We start from the raw sequence: 22,937 nt of genomic DNA on the forward strand, positions 1-22,937 counted from the left end.
GAGTTTTAACCATACTTTCTAATGCAATAAACTTAAGCTATTTTTAGAATATCTTTAGCTAAATTTTCTTACCTTGTACAGATTATATTATGCAAAGTAACTCACTATTACTGTTTAGTTTCATGATAACTAAATGGTAATAAATGAGTAATAAATCCATTTCCGGATGTTAAAAAAACCTTTTTTAAAGCTTTCTTTTTTTTGGCCTCAATGCACAGTTTGTGGGATCTTAGTTTCCTGATCAGAGATTGAACATAGGCTCTCAGCAGTGGAAGTACTGAGTCCTAACCACTGGATCACCAGGGAATTCCCTGGATGTTAAAAAAATTTAAAAAACCAAAATTAATACCTATCATAACTGTGTCAGATTTTTTCACATTTTTGCTTTATGCTCACCTATAATATGATTGATGTATTAGTTCTCAGATTTTCAGATTTCACAAATAAAGTAAAATTTTTACACAAGCATGGGGGAAGAGGAAGGGTACAATCAGGGGATAACAATGTTTCATTTTTCCAAATAAAGGTATTAAAAAAAACAACAATAAGCAATGATGACTATCTACTATCACTACTTGTTGAATAACAAAGACTATTTTGATAACTAAAAAAAGTAGGTAGGACATAAGTTCAAAACAAGTAACAATTCTTTAAATAAACTTAGCTTTTAAAAAAAAGAAATCTGCCTTATTTTTCTTGCTCCTTTCCCCCTTCACTTCAAACGAATAAAAATTCATCATAAACTGGGAAGCACTTGCCTAGAGCAGGCAATGCATGGGCACAGGACTCAGAGGCCAGTGTCTAGGTCTCATTTTGACCATAATTATACACTATGGGGGCTTCCCTGGTGCCGCAGATGGTAAATACAATGCAGGAGACCCGGCTTCAATCCCTGGGTCAAGAAGATCCCCAGGAGAAGGGAATGGCTACCCACTTCAATATTCTTGCCTGGAGAATCCCACTGACAGTGGAGCCTGGCGGGCTATATATAGTCCATGAGATTGCAAAGAGTTGGACACAATTCGGGGACTAACACTGATATACTGTGTGTCCAAGGTTCACTGTCCTCTTGAGCAGCACAGAAAAATAATTTCTGACCTACCTAAAGCTTTGAAATAAAACACGATAACCTGTAAATCTTAGAAGTGTAACAAGCAAGATACGATAAAATTTTAGACAACACAAATTTCAAACTAACAAACATCAAATGGGCTAATGGACAGATGTCATTATGTAGATGTTATGTTAAACATAAAGTTTTAAATATTTCAATGTATTTTCCAAAACAAATTTCTTTTAGGCTTAAAAAAGTGCTTACCTTTCATCTATTTCAAGAAAAATACAACCAGGAGTATGTGTTGTGGTAAAAATTCTTTTATCTGCTGGGATTTGAGGAGCTATGAAGAATAGAAAGACTCGTTTTAGAGGCAAATATCTAATTAATTATCCACTTAACATATTAAAAAGGCAACAAACTCTATATGATATGGCAGAAATCTCACTTAAGGGGCAGGCCTTTGAGCAGCCAAATCTAATACTTTCCATTATTAACTACATTTTAATTAGGTCAAAAGGTAAAACCCATGGGCTTCTCTGATGGCCCAGAGGTTGCGAATCTGCCTTAAGTTCAGGGGACATGGGTTTAACCGCTGGTCCAGGAAGAGCCCATATGCTTCAGAGCAACTAAACCCAGGAGCCATAACTACTGAGCCCTCAATTGAGAGCCAGTCCATGTGCTACAACTGCTGAAGCCCACTCACCTGGAGCCTATGTTCTGCAGCAAGAAACCACCAGAATGAGAAGCCCTCTCACCGCAACTAGAGAGGAGCCCCACTTGCCAAAACCAGAGAAAGCCCTCACAGCAACAGAGACCCAGTGAAGCCAAAAATAATGATTTTTAAAAAGTAATACCTACTCAAGTTAAATACAGAGAAAGTCTGTGTACACTGACTACTTTATTCATCCCAAGCAATCCAATAGTCAAACCCAGAGTAATTTAGAATTCAGGATGGAAATGTTTTATTATACTTAGAGGTTACAAAATGTGGTCCACTGGAGAAGGGAATGGCAAATCACTTCAGTATTCTTGCCTTGAGAACCCCATGAACAGCATAAAAAAGCAAAAAGATAGGACACTGAAAGATGAACTCCTCAGGTCGGAAGATGCCCGATATGCTACTGGAGATCAGTGGAGAAATAACTCCAGAAAGAATGAAGAGATGGAGTCAAAGCAAAAACAACACCCAGTTGTGCTTGAGACTGGTGATAGAGGCAAGGTCCAATGCTGTAATATTGCATAGGAACCTGGAATGTTAGGTCCGTGAATCAAGGCAAATTGGAAGTGGTCAAACAGAAGATGGCAGGAGTGAACACTGACATTCTAGGAATCAGCAAACTAAAACAGACTGGAATGGGTGAATTTAACTCAGATGATCATTATATCTACTACTGTGGGCAGGAATCCCTTAGAAGAAATGGAGTAGCCATCATAGTCAACGAGAAGAGTCCAAAATGCAGTACTTGGATGCAATCTCAAAAATGACAGAATGATCTCTGTTCGTTTCCAAGGCAAACCATTCAATATCACAGTAATCCAAGTCTATGCCCCGACCAATAACACTGAAGAAGCTGAAGTTGAATGGTTCTATGAACACCTACAAGATCTTTTAGAACTAACACCCAAAAAAGATGTCCTTTCCGTTATAGGGGACTGGAATGTAAAAGGAGGAAGTCAAGAAACACCTGGAGTAACAGGCAAATTTGGCCTTGGAGTACAGAATGAAGCAGGGCAAAGGCTAATAGAGTCTTGCCAAGAGAATGCACTGGTCACAGCAAACACCCTCTTCCAACAACCCAAGAGAAGATTCTACATATGGACATCACCAGATGGCCAACACTGAAATCAGATTGATTATATTCTTTGCAGCCAAAGATGGAGAAGCTCTATGTCAGTAAAAACAAGACCAGCAGCTGACTGTGGCTCAGATCATGAACTCCTTATTGCCAAATTCAGACTTAAATTGAAGAAAGTAGGGAAAACCACTAGACCATTCAGGTATGACCTAAATCAAATTCCTTATGATTATACAGTGGAAGTGAGAAATAGATTTAAGGGACTAGATGTGATAGAGTGCCTGATGAACTATGGATGGAGGTTCATGACACTGTACAGGAGACAGGGATCAAGACCATCCCCATGGAAAAGAAATGCAAAAAAGCAAAATGGCTGTCTGAGGAGGCCTTACAAATGGCTGTGAAAAGAAGAGAAGTGAAAAGCAAAGGAGAAAAGGAAAGATATAAGCATTGGAATGCAGAGTTCCAAAGAACAGCAAGGAGAGATAAGAAAGCCTTCCTCAGCGATCAATGCAAAGAAATAGAGGAAAACTATAGGTTGGGACAGACTAGAGATCTCTTCAAGAAAATTAGAGATATCAAGGGAAGATTTCACACAAAGATGGGCTCAATAAAGGACAGAAATGGTATGGACCTAACAGAAGCAGAAGATATTAAGAAGAAGTGGCAAGAATACACAGAAGAACTGTACAGAAAAGATCTTCACAACCCAGATAATCACGATGGTGTGATCACTCACCTAGAGCCAGACATCCTAGAATGTGAAGTCAAGTGGGCCTTAGGAAGTATCACGACGAACAAAGCTAGTGGAGGTGATGGAATTCCAGTTGAGCTATTTCAAATCCTAAAAGATGATGTTGTGAAAGTGCTGCACTCAATATGTCAGCAAATTTGGAAAACTCAGCAGTGGCCACAGGACTGGAAAAGGTCAGTTTTCATTCCAATCCCAAAGAAAGGCAATGCCAAGAATGCTCAATTCTACCACACAATTGCACACATCTCACATGCTAGTAAAGTAATGCTCAAAATTCTCCAAGCCAGCCTTCAGCAATATATGAACCATGAACTTGCAGATGTTCAAGCTGGTTTTAGAAAAGGCAGAGGAACTGGAGATCAAATTGCCAACAGCTGCCGGATCATGGAAAAAGCAAGAGAGTTCCAGAAAAACATCTATTTCTGCTTTCTTGACTATGCCAAACATCTATTTCTGCTTTCTTTGACTGCGTGGATCATAATAACTGTGGAAAATTCTGAAAGAGATGGGAATCCCAGACCACCTGACCTGCCTCCTGAGAAATCTGTATGCAGGTCAGGAAGCAACAGTTAGAACTGGACATGGAACAACTGACTGGTTCCAAACAGGAAAAGGAGTACGTCAAGGCTGCATATTGTCACCCTGCTTATTTAACTTATATGCAGAGTACATCATGAGCAATGCTGGGCTGAAGGAAGCACAGGCTGGAATCAAGATTGCCAGGAGAAATATCAATAACCTCAGATATGCAGATGACACCCTTCTGGCAGAAAGTGAAGAACTCAAGAGCCTCTTGATGAAAGTGAAAGAGGAGAGTGAAAAAGTTGGCTTAAAGCTCAACATTCAGAAAACTAAGATCATGGCATCCAGTCCCATCACTTCATAGCAAATAGATGGGGAAACAGTAGCTGACTTTATCTTGGGGGGCTACAAAATCACTGCAGATGGTGATTGCAGCCATGAAATTAAAAGACGCTTACTCCTTGGAAGGAAAGTTATGACCAACCTAGATAGCATATTCAAAAGCAGAGACATTACTTTGTCAACAAGGTCCATCTAGTCAAGGCTATGGTTTTCCAATAGTCATGTATGGATGTGAGAGTTGGACTATAAAGAAAGCTTAGCGCCAAAGAATTGATGCTTTTGAACTGTGGTATTGGAGAAGACTCTTGAGAGTCCCTTGGACTGCAAGGAGATCCAGCCAGTCCATCCTAAAGGAGATCAGTTCTGGGTGTTCATTGGAAGGACTGATGTTGAAGCTGAGACTCCAATATTGTGGCCACCTGATGCGAAGAGGTGACTCATCTGAAAAGACCTTGATGTTGGGAAAGATTGAAGGCAGGAGGAGAAGGGGACGACAGAGGATGAGATGGTTGGATGGCATCACCGACTCAATGGATATGAGTTTGGGTAAACTCCAGGAGTTGGTGATGGACAGGGAGGCCTGGCGTGCTGCTGTCCATGGGGTTACAGAGAGTCGGACATGACTGAGCGACTGAACTGAGAGGTTGCATGTAACTAAGCCAACAAATAGGATGTAGATTGAGAGAGTTAATTCTTAGGTAGATTGACAAGGAGTCTGCCTCTCCCCAGCCCCCAGCACGAGAAAGGAGTCCAGGGCCCTTGAAGAAGAGAAAGGGACAAACATTTTTCTCTACACTGCTTTGTCTTAGTCACATAAGATGTTTTTTCTTAAATTCTGAGTTGTTATGACAACAGTCTTTAAGACTAACTTTCCTCAAGCCCAGAGCTATTGATTACACAACAAAACAACTCGTCTTGCTCATGGGTAGGTCTTTCCTTAAATTCTGTACTAATGATTATATAACAACAATGTGTCTTGCTCCATGACATGTTCCTCCTTCTTAACAAGCACCTTTTGACTAATCTTGTTATCTTAAGATGTATGTTGTATGAGTGGGTCTGGTAAGACCTTTCTATTGTTCTGATCTTATTAATTTAAGATGTATGCTGTGGGATTGGGTCTGGTAAAAGCACTTAAGGCCTCGGTAAGTCTAGCAAGTGGAGCACTCTCTGATTACGTCATCTCTTCTGATGTCTATGTCAGAAGCTTTCTCTGTCCTTTTCACTGTAACAAAGCTTCTGCTACATAAAAGTTCCTGATCCCTGCTACACAAAAGCCTGGTCCCTGATCCTGAAGCAAAATCTTCTTTGGAGATCACAAATCTGACATTGCTAACCATAAGTTATCAAGATATCAGTACAACATGGATATTTTTAATCTGTAATAAAGTTGGCGTGGTCAGTTCTGCTATTGCCCTCTTGGAAAATGCAGTGGTAAAACATTAGGGAATGATTTGGGCATGCCGCAATCTGCATGTGCTTAGGCACAGTTTCATTTTTAAGGAACACAGAGTGAATGTAGAAAACAGCACCTAGTTGAATGGAGTCATTTAGGAACACAGAGAAACATGCACACACTTGAAGTATCTAGCTGCTGCCTCTGTGCACCAGGTATGCCTTGAGCCATGCCTGTCCAACCTGGTGATGGAACTCTCCGTCTGATTTCAGATGACTTCCATTCCAGCACTCATGGTAATGCACAAGCTGTGGCCCTTGCAACACCTGTGTCCACAGCAAACTGCAAGGCTCTTCCATGGTGAAGAGCTGCATTTACCGTGACATCTGTGCATTTGTTAGTCATTTATTATGTAACGCTGTGTTATCATCTTATGAGACTCCCATCGTATTTTGTTTTTAAATTTTTAATGTGTTGAGTGTTGTGCCCCTAAACTCATAGGACTTTTCCCTAAGTCCTGTGATTTGTGTGAATTTTTTTGCACAGGATGATAAATTCCAAAAAGCATGTGTCACGTTACAAGCAGAATCAACCATAATTTCAAAATGTAATGAACGGAAGCTGCTTCTATGCTGATATGTGAATTTATCAATGTAATTACGCCATCAGAAAACAAACTACACTGTTTACTCGGGGTGGGGGGGGGGGCTTTCAAAACACTTAAAAAACCTAAACTCATTCTTGTGACTTCTCTGTGCAACAGTTTCAGTGCTCCTATGCCACACAAGACAGAAGCGAAAGTCCACAGGATGGTCATCAGCAGAGAAAGGACACAAGTCTGTGCATCTGTGGCCAAGTCTATGCTTGGACCCGGTGGCCCTGCTGTCCTTGAAGGAGACACCAGCACCAGAAGTCAAGGCCGGCAGACAGAGATGTCAGGGAGACCGGGCTCAGGGAAGAGGCGGGCTTTCACGGGCTCCTTTCTGATGCACGGACGCGTCACATCTGAGCTGAACGCAGATACTCCCGACTTACCTTGGTAACCCGAGTGAATCTTCTCCGCCAGCAAGAGACAGCAGGGCTCAGGCTCCATGAGGGCCGAGCTGTGCACGTGAATCAAGTTGGGGGTGATCCGGAATGGGCAGTAAGGCCGCTGTAGCTCCCCGGCTTCACCTCCGCTGAAGAAGAAAAAAGTGGTTAGTGCTGGTCATGAAGCGTCACTTAGTCTAAGGTGAAACAAGGCCGGGGAAAATGTTCAGAAATTTTCAAGGGAGACACGTCCAAGTCTAAAACGTCTAAACATATTTATTTACTTTTTAAAACTTTTATTTTGTAGTCGGGTATAGCTGATTAACAATGTTGTGACAGACAGTTTCACGTGAACAGCAAAGGGACTTGGCCACACACATACATGTATCCATTCTTCCCCAGACTCCTCTCCCATCCAGGCTGCCACACAACATTGAGCAGCGCTCCCTGTTCTATACAGTAGGACCTTCTTGGTATATCCATTATAAACACAGCAGTGTTAAACGTATTTATTTTTAAAAGAAGGGAAATGTTAGTTTAAATGTTTAGTACCCAAGGCAATGATACTTGTTTGTTATTTGATGAGTAAGAGGTTTTCTGGAGACCTGGCTCATCACTCTGAGCGTGAACTGGTCACTGATTCCAGCGTGACTGTCCACTAATGCTGGGAAGAGGGACAGGCAGAGCTGCCCATCTCATTTCATGTGTCTAAACCAAGCATCATTTAACAGGGTCCCTTGGGACCAGTGCCCCCAAGCCAGCCCCCAGGAACCCCCTCCTTTCTACATTCTTGTTCAAAGGACAGATCCAGCAGCACCACTTAAAGTTGCTCCCCTGACGGGTGCAGGCCTGGGATTCGGCTCAGCAACACCCACAGTGCCTGGCGGGTGACAGCACAACCCCCTCCGCCACCCAGCACGGAGGCTCCTGAGGGCGGGGAGGCTCTACAACAGCCCCCGAGAGGTCCATCCGGTTTGATTGCCCAGCTACCGGGAAGGGGTTTCCACCTGGTTCTGACCAAACATCCCAGACTGAGGTTCATGCTGTTTGTCATCATGCCTCTCCTCTCTGACCATCATGAGCCCGGATGCTCAGGCGGGGTATCTGCTCGCCCAGCAGACCCACCCCCTCTCGTGCGCTCCGCTCTCCTCAAACTCCAGCATCTCCTGCCACCTCTCTACTCAGTCGTGACCCTGCTTCCTAGGTCACCGCTCAGAAGAGCGCCCTCTGCTGACACGGACCTGCCAGCACCCGTACTTCTGCACGTGGCTCTCCTTCCGTGAGCGCTTTTCCGGGGTCATCTGGTCCTGGGCTTCTCATCACCAGTGATCCATCGATGACCTGTGCATCCGTCTCTAGCCCCCTGAATCCTGGGCTCCTGGACTGACACCTTGGCAGCATCACAGGGCAGATTTCTGGTCGACATTACACACTCATCCACAACTCATCACATGTTCCCCCCGCTCCAACTCTCCAGGCAGCTGCTCATCCTGCAATTTCTTCCACCTCATACACGGCACTCTGAGCCAAAGACCCCCACATCTCCTTAACTCTCTGTCTCACACCCCAAACTAACCCATCAGCATACACTGTTTCTGTAAGCCTCCCCTACAGAAACATCCAGGAGATCCACAGTATCTCCACGTCTACCCGCACTGCCTGGTCCGGGACCCACCACCTCCTGGCTATACCACTTCTGCAAACCCCCTGCTCCAACCCCCACCCAGCACAGCACCTATCACAAGCCTTTCATACCATCAACAATATTTCCTTCTAAGAAATGAAAATGCCCTGTCTCTACCCACTGGACATTCCTGAAGCACTGGTGACCCTGTAGCAGCCACTGCCCAAGGACCTGGATCTGGAGAGCAATCATCTCTGCTGAGCCTGGGATGACAAGTCTGCCAAAAAGGAAGTGTCAAAACCACTGGGGACTCGCCAGGCCAGGAGCTAACTTCCTTAGCCTAGTTAACCAGCAGCTCCTGCGGGCCACAGAGGAACAGCAGGAACACCTGGAGGCTTGACACGTACCTTACTGTTAGGATGAGACTCTGAAATAACAATGAAGGAAAGGACAAAGAGAGCTGAGATTTGGTTCAAAATAACAGGGAGAGGGGCATGAGGTGGAACAGATGACACAGGCCTGGCCACAGTTAAAGTTATTTATGCCAAATGATCAGTACATATCAGTTCATTATACTAGTTTTTATATTATTTTGAAAATTCTTGGAGTTTTAAAAATAATTAAGTGGCTTCCCTGAACAAACGTTTCATCCAGCAGTCAGCGTGCCCTATGGTCTCTGCCCCTGCTTCCCTGTCTTCTCCACCCTCCCCATCCCTATCTTCCCCGGAGCCAGGCGTGCTCTGCCCAGGGCCTCTGCACTCGCCCAGAACGTCTTCTCTCAAACATGCTGCTTCCTCACCTCCTTCAGGGCTCTGGCCAGCTAGGCTTCGAACTAGAGAAGAGTTCCTTGACCACCGTGGATACACTGGCAACCTCTCCACTGCCCGGAACCCCCTTACTCAGCTCACGCTTCTACACGGAACTTAATACAGCTGACACATGTCTATTTACACAGCTGTTTACTATTAGCCCCCATCCCTATAGAACACAAAGTCCATGAGGGCAGAACTTTGTTTTGATCCTAGCACCACAGTGCTCAGCTCAGAAAAACCACCTGAAAGGCACCTGTCTTTTACTAGAGTAACAAACACGTACAATGCTTACTATTTGGCAGGCACCGCTCTCAGATCTTCATGAACAACTCAGCGGTGAGTGACAAAAGGAACCGGCATGGGCCTTCTCTCCTACACCATTCCAGGTTATCCCACCCCAAACATGCAAATACTATTAGCTCAGGTCTCCCCACAAGTCCATGGAGTGTCTGAATGATCTATTACAAGGATTTCTCTTATCTAAATATCAAGGCTAATTATTAATAGTAACTTCAACACTAATGTTGGTGATCGCAATGTCATTTTAAAATTTTTTTTATTTTACTATGAAGGGCTCTCCCAGCGGCTCAGTGGTAAAGAATCTGCCTGCCAATGCAGGAGACACGGGTTTGATCCCTGGGAAGGGAAGATGCCCTGCAGGAGGAAATGGCAACCCACCCCAGTATTCTTGCCTGGAAAATCCCACAGACAGAAGAGCTGGCAGGCTGCAGTCCATGGGGTGGCAAGAGAGTCAGACACAACTCTCATCAAACAACAACAAACATCAACATGTCATAGTAAACTTAAAGCAGAAAAAATATCAGTAATAAATTCCACTAGAAATCAATTACAATTAAACTTTTGATCTCTTTTTTTCCTAGTTCTCTGTCTCTGGACCTTTTAGTGAAAGTCGCTCAGTCGTGTCTGACTCTTTGTGACCCCACGGACTATACAGTCTATGGAATTCTCCAGGCCAGAATCCTGGAGTGGGGTAGCTGTTCCGTACTCCAAGAGATCTTCCCAACCCAGGGATCGAACCCAGGTCTCCTGCATTGTAGGTGGACTCTTTATCAGCTGAGCCACTAGGGAAGTCTTTAAGTCTTCTCATAAATATACCTATCTTACTTTAAGGTTGTTCAAAGTTGCAAAAATTAATTTTAAATGTGACTGAAAACCAAAAACCAAACCAAACCAAAAAAGCCCCAGACAACAGTGGGCTTCAGACCCGAGTGATCTTTCCGGTCTTTTCTCCTATTGCATTACTATCTACTTTTCTCACAGGCACATGTATCTTCTCAGTCAAAACATAAGAACTCCTTGTAGCAAGAACCAGGTCTTATCTTTTGTATCCATGGAAGTCCTAGCTGAATACAGAAGAATCAAAATAAGTGCTAAATAAAATCAGAGGGGTAAACTTGGAATTTGGGATTAACAGATACAGACGACTATATATAAAACAGATAAACAACAAAGACCTCCTACACAGCACGAGGAGCTATATTCAATTATCATGTAATAACCAGTACTGAAAAAGAACCTGGAAAAGAATATATATGTGAACAGTGGCGCTAGTGGTAAAGAAACCGACTGCCAAGGCAGGAGACACAGGAGATGGGGGTTGGATCCTTGGGTGGGGGAGATCTCGGGAGGAAGGCATGGCAACCCACTCCAGAATTCTTGTCTGGGGAACCCCATGGACAGAGGAGCCTGGCGGGCTACAGTTAGGGTTGCAGAAAGTCAAACACGACTGGAGCGACTTAGCACCAGCATGCACATGTGAACGATGGCACAAGGGGTAAAGCACTCACCTGCCAATGCAGGAGATCTAAGAGACATGAGTTTGGTCCCTGGGTCAGAAGATCCCCTAGAGGACGGCATGGCAACCCACTCCAGTTATCCTTGCCTGGAGAATCCATGGAGGGAGGAGCCTGAAGGGCTACAGTCCACAGGGTTGCAAAGAGTCTGACACAACTGAAGTGACTTAGTATGCATGTATATAACTGAGTCACTTTGCTGCACACCTGAAATACTGTAAATCAGCTATCGTTTTTTCATGTGCGTGCTCATGTCTTTGTGATGCCATGGATTGTATGTAGCCCACCAGGCTCCTCTGTCCATGGGATTCTCCAGGCAAGAATACTGGAGTGGGTTGCCATTTCCTACTCCAGGCAATCTTCCCAACCCAGGGACAAGCTATATGTCAAGAAAAAATTAAAATATAATCAGAGCCTAACCCACTGCTCCTGGCCTCGGGGAGCCTCCATACTCACCCGATCCTGCAGAAGAAGGACTTCACTGGTGCCAATTCGTACTGTGAGGCCTCTAGAAACAAAGACGCCCATCAGTGTCCTGCCCTGGGTGGCTCCCCCTCAAAGCATCACTAACCAAACAGGACACTCTTAAGAGACAGAGCTACTCAAAATGGGACTCCTCTCCCCTTTACCAAGATCTCATCCCATCCAGGATTTACCCGGGCTTTCCTGCTGATCAGCAGCCCTCAGGAGAGGCCCTGAGAGCCACTGATGATGGCCTTTCCCTGTCATCTCCTGCAGTTCTGTGTTTCTACACCTGCCTGCACTCACTGCTTTAAACGTCAACATAGTCACCCTGTGACACAAGTATTTTGCTGGTGATATTCCATGCCATGCTAACAGTTTGGACACATCTCAAAAACTTGGAATTTAGACTACATAGAGCCTTTGGGTGTAGGATATATAATACATTTTTTTTTCATTGTGTTTTCTTTCCTTGGATAAATTTCCCAGAGCTGTGTACCTAAGCGATATGATCATTTCATGACTCTCATAATATGTTGGCAAGCTAAGTTCCGGAAAGTGGTACCAATTCAGTGTCATTAATAACATTTTCTCGGGATTTCCCTGGTGATCCAGGGGTTGAGAATCCAGTTTCCAATGCAGGGGAGTTGGGTTTGATCCCTGGTCAGGGAAATAGGATTCTATTCGCTGCAAATACTGAGCCCATGTGCTTTAGAGCCTGTGCTCTGGACTAGAGAGCCTTCGAGCCATAACGAGGACCCAGCATGATGGAAAGAAAGAAAGAAATTTTTTCCCTCACAACTCTCATGCCAAAGGTGCTGCTTCAGTTTTATAAACTTTTGCCTTTGTTTTCCTGATTTACAAGGGGGTAAACTTGCCCACCTTAGGACACAGTAGGACACTCAGTCTATTCTCAAGTATTTCTGATTGCTTTTGCCTGGTGAGTCTCCCTAGTTATCTATCTTGAACATCTGTTCACTGAACAGTCCCCAGTTACAGAACCAAGGAAATGTTTTTTTTTTTTTTTAATACACTGAAGGAGCATTTACAATGAGAATTCTAAAGACCCAAAATACCAAATATAGTCCAGGCATTTATATCCCTGAGGGAAGGATCATTAGCCAGAGTCAGAAACTGGACTTCCGAATAATCAAGAAAAATGTTTATGACTTTTAAAAAAACCTCCAGTTTAAAAGTAAATGGACCGATGACCAAACTATCATAATTCATGAAACTATAAGAGTTGCAGTCCCAGAATTCTGAAACCAGAAGTTGTTACAGAATATCCATGAGAAATAAATGAAAGAACTTGACAAAGTGAGCTGCCCGGATGGCTCAGAGGTAAAGAATCTGCCTGTGATGCAGAAGACAAGACGCGGATTCGATCCCTGGGTCGGGAAGATCCCCTGGAGAAGGGAATGGCTACCCACTCCAGTATTCCTGCCTGGAGAATTCCATGAACAGAGGAACCTGGCGGGGAACAGTTAAAAGTGTCACAGAGTCGGACACAACTGAGCACAGCGAGAAAAAGAAGTGAAAATAATAAGGTAAAGAAATTCATTTCTCTAAGATGTCCTGTTGTCTCAACATAAAAACTGTTTCACTCAAGGCTCATATAAATCATGGAGGAATTAAGGCAAGAGAAGGATGTTTCAAAAACATCCTTAGTTTTCTGATCTGACTTTCAGATCAGATGGGGGGAGCCAGGCTCAGATGGGAGCCATCCCATGGAGCCACTTTCAAGTGCTTAGCTTTGTCTGGGGCGAGGCTTCCTGCTTTCAGGTGCAGTCCCAGCAGCCAAGCTGTCGAAGGGGCTCTGGATTCACGTTGCCAAGGTGAAGGCCAGCTCCATACTGACAGGCAGTGTGACACTGGCACCTCTGTGACCGTGGCAGCTCAGAAACAGCTCAGCTCTTGACTGTGGGGGACCTGATTGCCACCCAAATCCCCAGATCGTGCACTGAGGGGCTCTAAGATAGGACCACTTCATCCAGATGCCAGGATCCTCTAGCATGTGGAGCTTGGACCCCCTTTAGGTGCCTGGCCCAGCTCTCTAAGCTGCGCTGCAGCCCAAGCTCCTGCCCCCAGCCCTCCTTTGGCCGTGCTCCTTTTGGCCAGGCCCATGATGGGGGTTGAGAGCTCCTCTCAACCCCTACTCCATAATCATAAGTGCCCTGCTTCTAAGCAGACCTAAATCAACACAGTTACTGTGTCGGTCCACCGGAGAAGTCTTTGTGAAGGTTAACTGGGTTACTCCACTAAAGCATCAAGAAGGGATCCTGACAACCAGTAACCACTCAATAGATGATAGCAGTAAAGATAAGCCTTTATGCTGTGGATGCTCCAAACACCCCCAGGGCTTCACTTACCCACTGACTGCTAGGTCCTCTCGGCAACCCTGTATTAACAGGCACATCAGAAACTAAGATTCTCATTTTATGATGAGAAGCCAGGTGGCCTCCAAGGTTCACGTGTTCGGTCGCTAGGTCGCCTCTTTGCGACCCCATGAGCTGCAGCATGCCAGGCTTCCCTGTCCTTCACCATATCCCAGAGTGTGCTCAAATTCATGTCCATTGAGTCGGCGATGCCATCCAACCATCTAGTCCTCTGTCACCCCCTTCTCCTTCTGCCTTCAATCTTTCCCAAGATCAAGGTCTTTTCCAATGAGTCGGCTCTTCGTATCAGGTGGCCAAAGTATTGGAGCTTCAGCTTCAGCATTAGTCCTTCCAGTGCATATTCAGGACTGATTTCCTTTAAGGTTGACTGGTTTGACTTCCTTGTAGCCCAAAGGATTTTGAAAGAGTCCAAGGTTCACAAAGGGACATAATTCAATTTGAAATTCAGACCTTCAGATTCCAGGCCTAAAATTCCTTGCACATAAAAGATACTGCAACTCTACTGTAAGGTGAACGCGCCTGCACTATTTACACATCAGGCATCTGAATTCAGCTGCATTCCCCAGGAGTCCGCAAACACAGAACGTCAGCCTATGGGATCTCAAACAGTAGATGGGTGCCCACAGTCACTTCCACACCTGGGCTAGAGTGTGCAAGTTCTTGTTGCTGAAGCTGTGTTCTAAAGAAAGAGTGGTCAGCTCCTTCTCAGAGGTCTGTATGACAAACCTAAGTGGAAACGTGCTCTAACTCTGGGCCAGACCTGACAACCACTGAGTTTATACAGCTTCCTGTGTCCTCTTAATGTTCTCTGAACTCAAAGGAAGGCACAGAAGGAGGTAACACGTGCATAAGCCAGGAACAGTGTGGGGGCTAAAAAATGGCTCTTGGGGAGAATCTGGATCCTTGGGGTTCCTAAGGCAAAAGTACAGTGTTAGGAGTGAACGAGATGGACACTGACTTTGTGGAGCAAGTTAACGTTTAGGTCTGAAAGACAACAATTTCAGAGACTAGTATGTTTTTGCAAGTAGGGAAAATATTAAATAATTAGCAAAGATAAGAAGGTGAAAAAATCAGACAGAGACGGTAGGGCGATACTGAAAGGTAAATGAGAAAAGAGCTGGTGAACAGTCCCACGTGTGTGTTCTGTCCACAGTTGTACCTCAGCATCTAGAACAGCTCTCAGCACACAGAGACAGCTGCATAAATGTCCCCAGGATGAATACACGGCAAACAAAAGCAGAAAAACAAATATGGACAGTTAAAGTTTGACAACACATATTTAGGAAAGAGGAAGAAAAATGAAATCAGTGTTTTTGAATGAGGAGAAGGGGAAAGAAGGAAAGCTATGACAAATCCAGAGAGCAATACTAAAAAGCAGAGACATCACTTTTCCCACAAAGGTCTATATATTCAAAGCTATGGTTTTTCCAGTCACGTACGGATGTGAGAGTTGGACCATAAAGAAGCTGAGTGCTGAAGAACTGATGAGTTTGAATTGTGGTGCTGGAGAAGACTCTTAAGAGTCCCTTAGACTGCAAGGCGATCACACCAGTCAATCCTAAAGGAAATCAACCCTGAACAGTCACTGGAAGGACTGATGCTGAAGCTCCAATACTTCGGGCACCTAATGTGAAGAGCTGATTCATTGGAAAAGATCCTGTTGCTGGGAAAGATTGAAGGTAGGAGGAGAAGGGGACGACAGAGGATGACATGGTTGGATGGCATCAATGACTCAATGGACATTAGTTTGAGCAAACTCTGGGATATCGTCAAGGACAGGGAAGCCTGGCATGCTGCAGTCCATGTAGTAACAAACAGTAGTATGTGACTGAGCGAATGAACAACAACAAAACAGGAGAGGAGCTGGAAGAAAAGCAGGAGTGACAGGTGTCTTTTCCGAAGCGTCTACAAAACGTGTACAGAGGACAGAGAGAGGGTCTGTGGTTAAAAAAAAAAAAAAAAGCCCGTAAAACTGATCTTCACTGGGCTGGGCAGTGGACTGAAAACCAGAAAAAAAGTACAGAAATCTGGATCTGCAGGATGAAGTTCTGGGGATCCACCTCACAACAGTGTGAACGGACTTCACGCTGCTGAACCGTACACTCAAAATGGCTGTTGTTCAGTTGTTAAGTCATGTCTGACTCTGCAATTCCATGGACTGCAGCATGCCAGGCTTCCCTGTCCTTACCATCTCCTGGAGTTTGTTCAAACTCATGTCCATAAAGTCAGTGATGCCATCCAACCGTCTCATTCTCTGCCACCCACTTCTCCTCCTGACTTCAATCTTTTCTAGCCATTAGGGTCTTTCCTAATGAGTCAGCTCTTATGATGGTAAATTTTGTGAATGTGTTTTTTTTTTTACCATAATAAAATAATCAAAACGAGAGAAAAGGGTTTGGGATCAAAAAGAAAACTGATCTATACTAAAATTTTTAAAAGATGTTTTATGAAAAATATGAAATAAGATATAAAGGGTAACTTGAGAAAGGATTTCTGTCAGTTCCAGAAAAAACATCTACTTCTGCTTTATTGACTATGCCAAAGCCTTTGACTGCGTGGATCACAAAAAACTGTGGGAAATTCTTCAAGAGATAGGAATTCCAGACCACCTTACCTGCCTCTTGAGAGTCCCTTGGACTGCAAGGAGATCAAGCCAGTCAATCCTAAAGGAAATCAGTCCTGAATATTCATTGGAAGGACTAACGCTGAAGCTGAAACTCCAATACTTTGACCACCTAATGCAAAGAACTGACTCATTGGAAAAGACCCTGATGCTGGGAAAGACTGAGGGCAGGAGGAGAAGGGGAGAACACAGGATGAGATGGTTGGATAGCATCACCGACTTGATGGACATGAGCTTGAACAAGCTCTGGGAATTGGTGATGGACAGGGAAGCCCGGTGTGCTGCAGTCCATGGGGTCACAGAGAGTCGAACATGACTGAGCGACTGAACTGAACTTACCTCCCTCCTGAGAAATCTGCATGCAGATCAAGAAGCAACAGTTAGAACCAGATGTATATTGTCACTCTGCTTATGTAAGTTATATGCAGAATACAACATGCGAAATACTGGGCCGGATGAAGCACAAGCTGGAATCAAGACTGCTGGGAGAAGTGTCTGTAACCTCAAGATATGCAGATGACACCACCCTTATGGCAGAAAGAGAAGAGGAACTGAAGAGCCTCTTGATGAAAGTGAAAGAGGAGAGTGAAAAAGCTGGCTTAAAACTCAACATTCAAAAACTAATGTGAAGCTAAAGTCCCAATATTTTGGGCACCTGATGTGAAGAACTGACTCACTGGAAAAGACCCTGATGCTGGGAAAGACTGAAGGCAGGAGGAGAAGGGGAGAACACAGGATGAGATGGTTGGATGGCATCACTGACTTGATGGACATAAGTTTGAGCATGCTCTGGGAGACAGTGAAGGACAGGGAAGTCTGGCGTGCTGCAGTCCATGGGGTCACAGAGAGTCAGACATGATGGAGTGACTGAACTACCTAACTGAGAAAGGATGAATGAATACATGGAATATTCATGACATGGGATAGAAGATCACAAAGAAAATTTCGAGTAGGAATCCATCCCCCATCCCCCAGTTCAGGCAAAGCAGCATTTCCAAAGGAAAACAAAATGATGGGAATCAAAACTTTTAAGGAGAAGAAAAACTGGAAAGGGATCTAACTTTGAGAAGCTCATCTCTAGAGAGAGAGATAATGAAGTCAGTGTAAGAGGAAAAACACAACTGTATTCACGTGAAGGAAACAGAGCCTTTGTAGCAATTAACCTGCTATATAGCATGCTGTAATCGAACCATATTTATAGCATATAATCTGTGAAATTAAGTTGACTGAATGAAAGCAAATTTATTGGACCTTTATGTCATTAGAAGCATTTAAAATGTGATTTTCATCACACTTTGCCTTTTAAAAATAAATAAGAAAAACCATATAATTTGCATCGCTGAGTAATGCATTCACTTGTGTACTATTTCTGGTAGAATGAAACTGATCTTAACCAGGCGAGATAAACATCTGAATATTGGTCCCATTACCTCTTTGTGTCCAGTTGTTCCAGAACAGAAGCTGAGCATGGGCAGCGTGCGTGTAGAACACCCTCATGTCTTGGGGGGCAAGCAGTTCAACAAAATGACAAGACTCCAAGAACTCTTTCTGACAATTCAGGATCGAAGGAGCCTGTTCAGAAATGTGCACTAACCTTCCAGAGAGAAATGAAAACACTGCCACAAAGGTACCCTATGAAAAACATGCAAAATAAATGCACAGTTTTCAGATATGACTAGCAACATTTCCTGAATAAATTTCATCTAGATGTCTATTATGATCAATAACTTAAAACGTACACACACATACATCTGGCAAAGGTAACAAAACTCTCCAACATACTTCTTAGTTATCACTGTAAAACCGGAATTTTTCCTTCTGAAGTAAGCTCTGCCAAACGATACACCAGCTCATTCTATACCTATTAAACAGCGAATCCCTGGTGGCTCAGACGGTAAAGAGTCTGTCTGCAATGCAGGAGACCTGAGTTCAATCCTTGGGTCAGGAAGATCCCCTGGAAAAGGGAATGGCCACCCACTCCAGTATTCTTGCTTGGAGAATTCCATGGAGAATTCCTAGCGGGCTACAGTCCATGGGGTCAGAAAGAGTTGGACATGACTGAGAGTGACTAACAGTTTCACTTTCACACTACAGACTGTGTTCACTTGATTCCTTCTTCGCAAACTGTGCTGTATACCTCACAGGACGGTCTTCCCTTTGTCTGTACATATCTAGGCTTCAAGATCAAGCTCTAGATTTACTCGTTCCAAGATGCTGTCTTTGACATACCTCGTAAGAATCATTTCTCTAATTCGTTTCATCAGACATAAACATAATCTACTTATAATCAGTCACGGTTCGTACTGTCTAGCACTGGCATATGTTTTCCTCTCTAGTGTTAATTTGAAGATCTTAAAAGGAAAATGTTTTTCTAAAGCTTTTTTTCTTAAATCTCCATAGCACTTACTACAATACTGTAAACACCCTAGTTATTAATAGTAAAACAAGCATGTAACATTAGGGATATCTCGTTCTCCAGTATTATAAAATCTTTAAGTTACAATTATGTTGTTTAGTTCGGTCGCTCAGTTGTGTCCAACTCTTTGCAACCCCATGGGCTGCAGCACGCCAGGCTTCCCTGTCCATCAACAACACCCAGAGCTTGTTCAAAGTCTTGTTCCATCTACTCGGTGATGCCATACAACCATCTCATCCTCTGTTGTCCCCTTTTCCTCCTACCCTCAGTCCTTCTCAGAATCAGGGTCTTTTCCAGTGAGTCAGTTCTTCACATCAGGTGGCCAAAGTATTGGTGCTTCAGCATTGGTCCTTCCAATGAGTATTCAGGACTGATTATGTTGAGGTCTACACAAAAACTGGGCTTCCCAGATGGTGCCAGTGGTAAAGAACCTGATGGCCAACGCAAGAGACATAAGAGATGCAGGTTCAGTCCCTGGATCAGGAAGATTCCCTGGTGAAGGGCATGGCAATCCACTCCAGCATTCTTGACTGGAGATCCCCATGGGTAGAGGAGCCTGGTGGGCTATAATCCATCGGGTCACAAAGAGTCGGACTGAAGCGACTTAGCATGCATGCACTACACATAAATTAAGTAATCTCCATCATGTCAGCAAAACATGAACCTCAATTATTCTGTCCACATGAAGAAAAGATAAATACTAAATAAGTCTTTCAAAATTTTACAAAAGATGACATCATCTCAACTCACCTGCTCTATAAAATCAAGTTGTTACAACCTGGAGTAGTAGGTATTGGAACTAAGAATGATATAAATAGAAATCAACATTTGGAGATTAGAATTCGATGCAGGAAATTACTCTGCAGTGTTGCTTTTTTTTCTTTTTCTTAATTTGGGAGAACTCAGGGTTGCTAGGAGAGAGAGGTACCCCAGAACCAAAGCAAAGCCGACTAACACTCATGTGCTGCTTCCTGTTTTCAGATGTTTTCTTTGTCAAGGGCAGGAGAAACTCAAGATGCCTCATTAGCAGTTTTCTCTAGTTGTTTACCTCAAACTGTGGTTACTGAAATGCTCAGTTGTCACTTTTAAGAATCTACATCAAGATAAGGTCCCTAAGAAGAACCACCCCGGCTGATATGGCAAAATCGGTGAATTCTTACTGTGGTTTTGGAAGTGTGACCTGAAGCAATAGTGGCCAGCTCCTCCAGACTGCACAAGGTCACATCACCTTGAGGTGCTCCATTCTGACTGAGAATCTGGAAAGACTCATTGTTTGCTAAGAAACACAGGAAAATAGATAGGTAGTCTGTTTCACAACAGTATCTTTAGGAAGTCATTTTCATCACGATTACAGTTGGCTAATTTTTTTAGGATAAGGACACCTCGGAATATTTTCCTTGAAAGATCAGTTTTTTCTTTCACCTAAAACACTGACAGTTGTATATACTTAAGATTTTGAATTTATGAAATTGGCATGTTCTCGTTCATAGGGAACGAGATAAATTTAAAGTACCAAAACAAGGTACCGAGACCAAAAATTCTCAACAAACACAGAGGGGATTTGTATAGCAGAAACATTACTCCAGTATTCAGGAATTATATATCATCTATGAAGCCACAGAGGTTTGTGCTGCAGAATGTGCACTTTTAAAATCCTTTGAGAAGAAAGTTGTCAAAAGAAAGTGTTTACACCCATTCCATTTTAATTTGGTAAATTCCTGACATGACATGATGGCATTTTAAAAGTATGTCTATGACAGGGAAATATAAATGTATCTAGTCCAACTATTCCCCCCACCAATAATCATAGAAGACAATATTCCTTTAAAAAGTGAATCTCCAAAATGTGGTATGCCAAACTCTTACTCTCCCGAAATAAACGTGCAAAATATTGCAACAAAAATACTAAACTATTACACAAATAGGGCTTTCTAGATGGCTCTGTGGTAAAGAATCCACCTGCCAAGCACGAGACGCAGATTCGATGCGTGGGTTGGGAAGATTCCCTGGAGATGGGCACGGCAACCCAATCCAGTATTCTTGCCTAGAGAATCACATGGACAGAGGCGCCTGGCAGAGGCACTAGGAATTGCAAAGAATCAGACACGACTGAAGCGCATGCACACAGTGCTAATTTGAAAAACTAAGATGCCAATGGCATCAGTGTAGATTTACTCATCTCACATAGAACAACATAAAAAACGGAGAACATTTCTGTGCCTAAAACCAGGCAGACAATGCTTCTGGCCTGGCTGCCGTTTACGAGCAGTGATGTGTGTGCAAGACTGTATTTTCTGGGCACCATTTACCTTGTACACTGTGTACGCAGAGAAGGGCATAGTTAAGGGCATCCAGTGTGTTTGGTTTACCATGTCTTTCCGATGGGAAGTATTTTTTCATTTCTTGGACAACCGTTATAAGTTCATCAGAAACTCTGTTTCGATTCTGCTGTTCACTGTAAGATTTAAAAAAAAAAATTCTAAATTCACATTTTCGATTACAATAGGTCAACTTTCATTGAACGGTGTATTTCCGGGCCATGCCTGCTTTCTGAGCACTTAACATGAATCAGGTCATTCAGTTCATAGATTTATTAACCCCTTTTTACATGTGGGGTATCACAGGTCAAGAAACTGGTAAACATCAAACCTTTTCTACTGTTTGATTCCCACTTCAGCCTAGAGTCAGCAATTCCCTAACCACTTTTTACCTACTTATATGGTTAATTTCCTTCAGTGTCTCCAGGGTATTTCATTCCAAGCTGCTGGAAACTCCCAGTAAACTTTTTCCTAGGCTTATAAACAAAATGCAAAAAGATGGAAGCCCGTCTTTCCCTTCTACTGCCCCAGCAAAGAACAACAAACACATCAGGTCATTTCACCTGTTGCTGGTCTGCACAAATTTGCTCCGCAGCTCGCATTTCTGGCTCCATATCTCAGCAGCATCATTCTCGGGGGCCTCAGGACCACTGGCCTGTTGTCCTTCAAGTTCATGACGCTGGTTCCCCCTGGGGTTCTCAGATTTACCACTGGACCTTTCTACATCTTCACAGGGATCCATCTTTCGCCCAGCAGCCCTCAGTCAGTCGCCTGCTCTTTGCTACTTTGTAATCGGCGACCGAACCGTATTTCTCATTGTGGTCCATGCCAACGCCTTACACATGTCAGTCATCATTAGCGGACAATTACTGACCCTGCTCCTCCGGGGGGACTTTTCTCCCCAGTATTTCCCTGCAATTTGGGATGTCTCCGCTCACCGGAGATCCACCCTGAAGGGGGAGGGTAGAAATAAAAGTGACAAGTGTCAAGAGAAACACAATTCGATTGCGGAAGCCCGGCTGTGGCTCCTGTGGTGGGCAGCCCTGGGGGAGACCCCGGCCCCGGCAGCCCCAGTGATCGCGGCGCACCCAGGAACAGGACCGAGCAAGAAGCCACTTGAAGCACAAAGTTCCCACAGCGCAGTACAGGCTTGAGGCGACCGCGGGCGGCGGGCTCCGAGCCCACCCTGCCCGGGACGAGCACTCACCCGCCGCCGCCGCCGGCGCTGCTCAGCCCAGAGGACCGGACCCCGCGCGGTCTCGAGGTCAGCCGCGTGCCAGGCGACCGCCGGCACCACGCCCCCCGCGCGCCACGTGACACGGCTCCGCCCCCGGGGCGCGCGATTGGCCGCCGCCGCCAGCTCTACGGGTCCCCATTGGCCCGGGGGCGGGGTCCGCGCCGGGCGCCCGGGTTACATAAGGGGAGGGGAGGGAGCGAGGGCAAAGGCCCCAGAGTCCGTTACGTAACGTCGGAGATTCAGCCTGAGGACTGCACATGACTAATCCTACTGGTCGGCGTGTACACAGGGGGCGGAGGGACCCTGAGGAGGCCCTAGTCCCCGCCCCTTTATGGCGTC

At 44.4% G+C, this 22,937-nt stretch overlaps 1 protein-coding gene across 29 annotated transcripts in view; it reads right to left on the reverse strand.

Annotated features, from left to right (window-relative positions):
• Positions 1-22,622, reverse strand: part of PER3 (period circadian regulator 3) — a 71,292-nt gene extending 48,670 nt beyond the window's left edge. For 15 of the 29 annotated variants that reach the window (XR_009595719.1, XR_009595718.1, XR_009595715.1 and 12 more), the window contains exons 1-7: positions 21,925-22,622; positions 21,353-21,498; positions 20,204-20,319; positions 18,058-18,259; positions 11,603-11,654; positions 6,903-7,045; positions 1,319-1,397 (exon numbers count right to left, since the gene is read on the reverse strand). Coding sequence is in view for 3 of the 29 variants with exons in the window: in XM_060396123.1 (XP_060252106.1) it covers positions 1,319-1,397; positions 6,903-7,045; positions 11,603-11,654; positions 18,058-18,259; positions 20,204-20,319; positions 21,353-21,498; positions 21,925-22,103 (917 nt within the window). In the remaining 26 variants the exon portion in view is untranslated. Of the gene's footprint in view, positions 1-1,318; positions 1,398-6,902; positions 7,046-11,602; positions 11,655-18,057; positions 18,260-19,306; positions 19,475-20,203; positions 20,320-21,352; positions 21,499-21,924 lie in introns of those variants that run through there. The other 14 variants (XR_009595717.1, XR_009595716.1, XR_009595722.1 and 11 more) reach the window with 4 other exon arrangements.
• Positions 22,623-22,937: the final 315 nt, after the last annotated feature.

Source organism: Ovis aries, chromosome 12 (assembly GCF_016772045.2).
Source record: "Ovis aries strain OAR_USU_Benz2616 breed Rambouillet chromosome 12, ARS-UI_Ramb_v3.0, whole genome shotgun sequence".
Classification (NCBI taxonomy): Eukaryota; Metazoa; Chordata; class Mammalia; order Artiodactyla; family Bovidae; genus Ovis; species Ovis aries.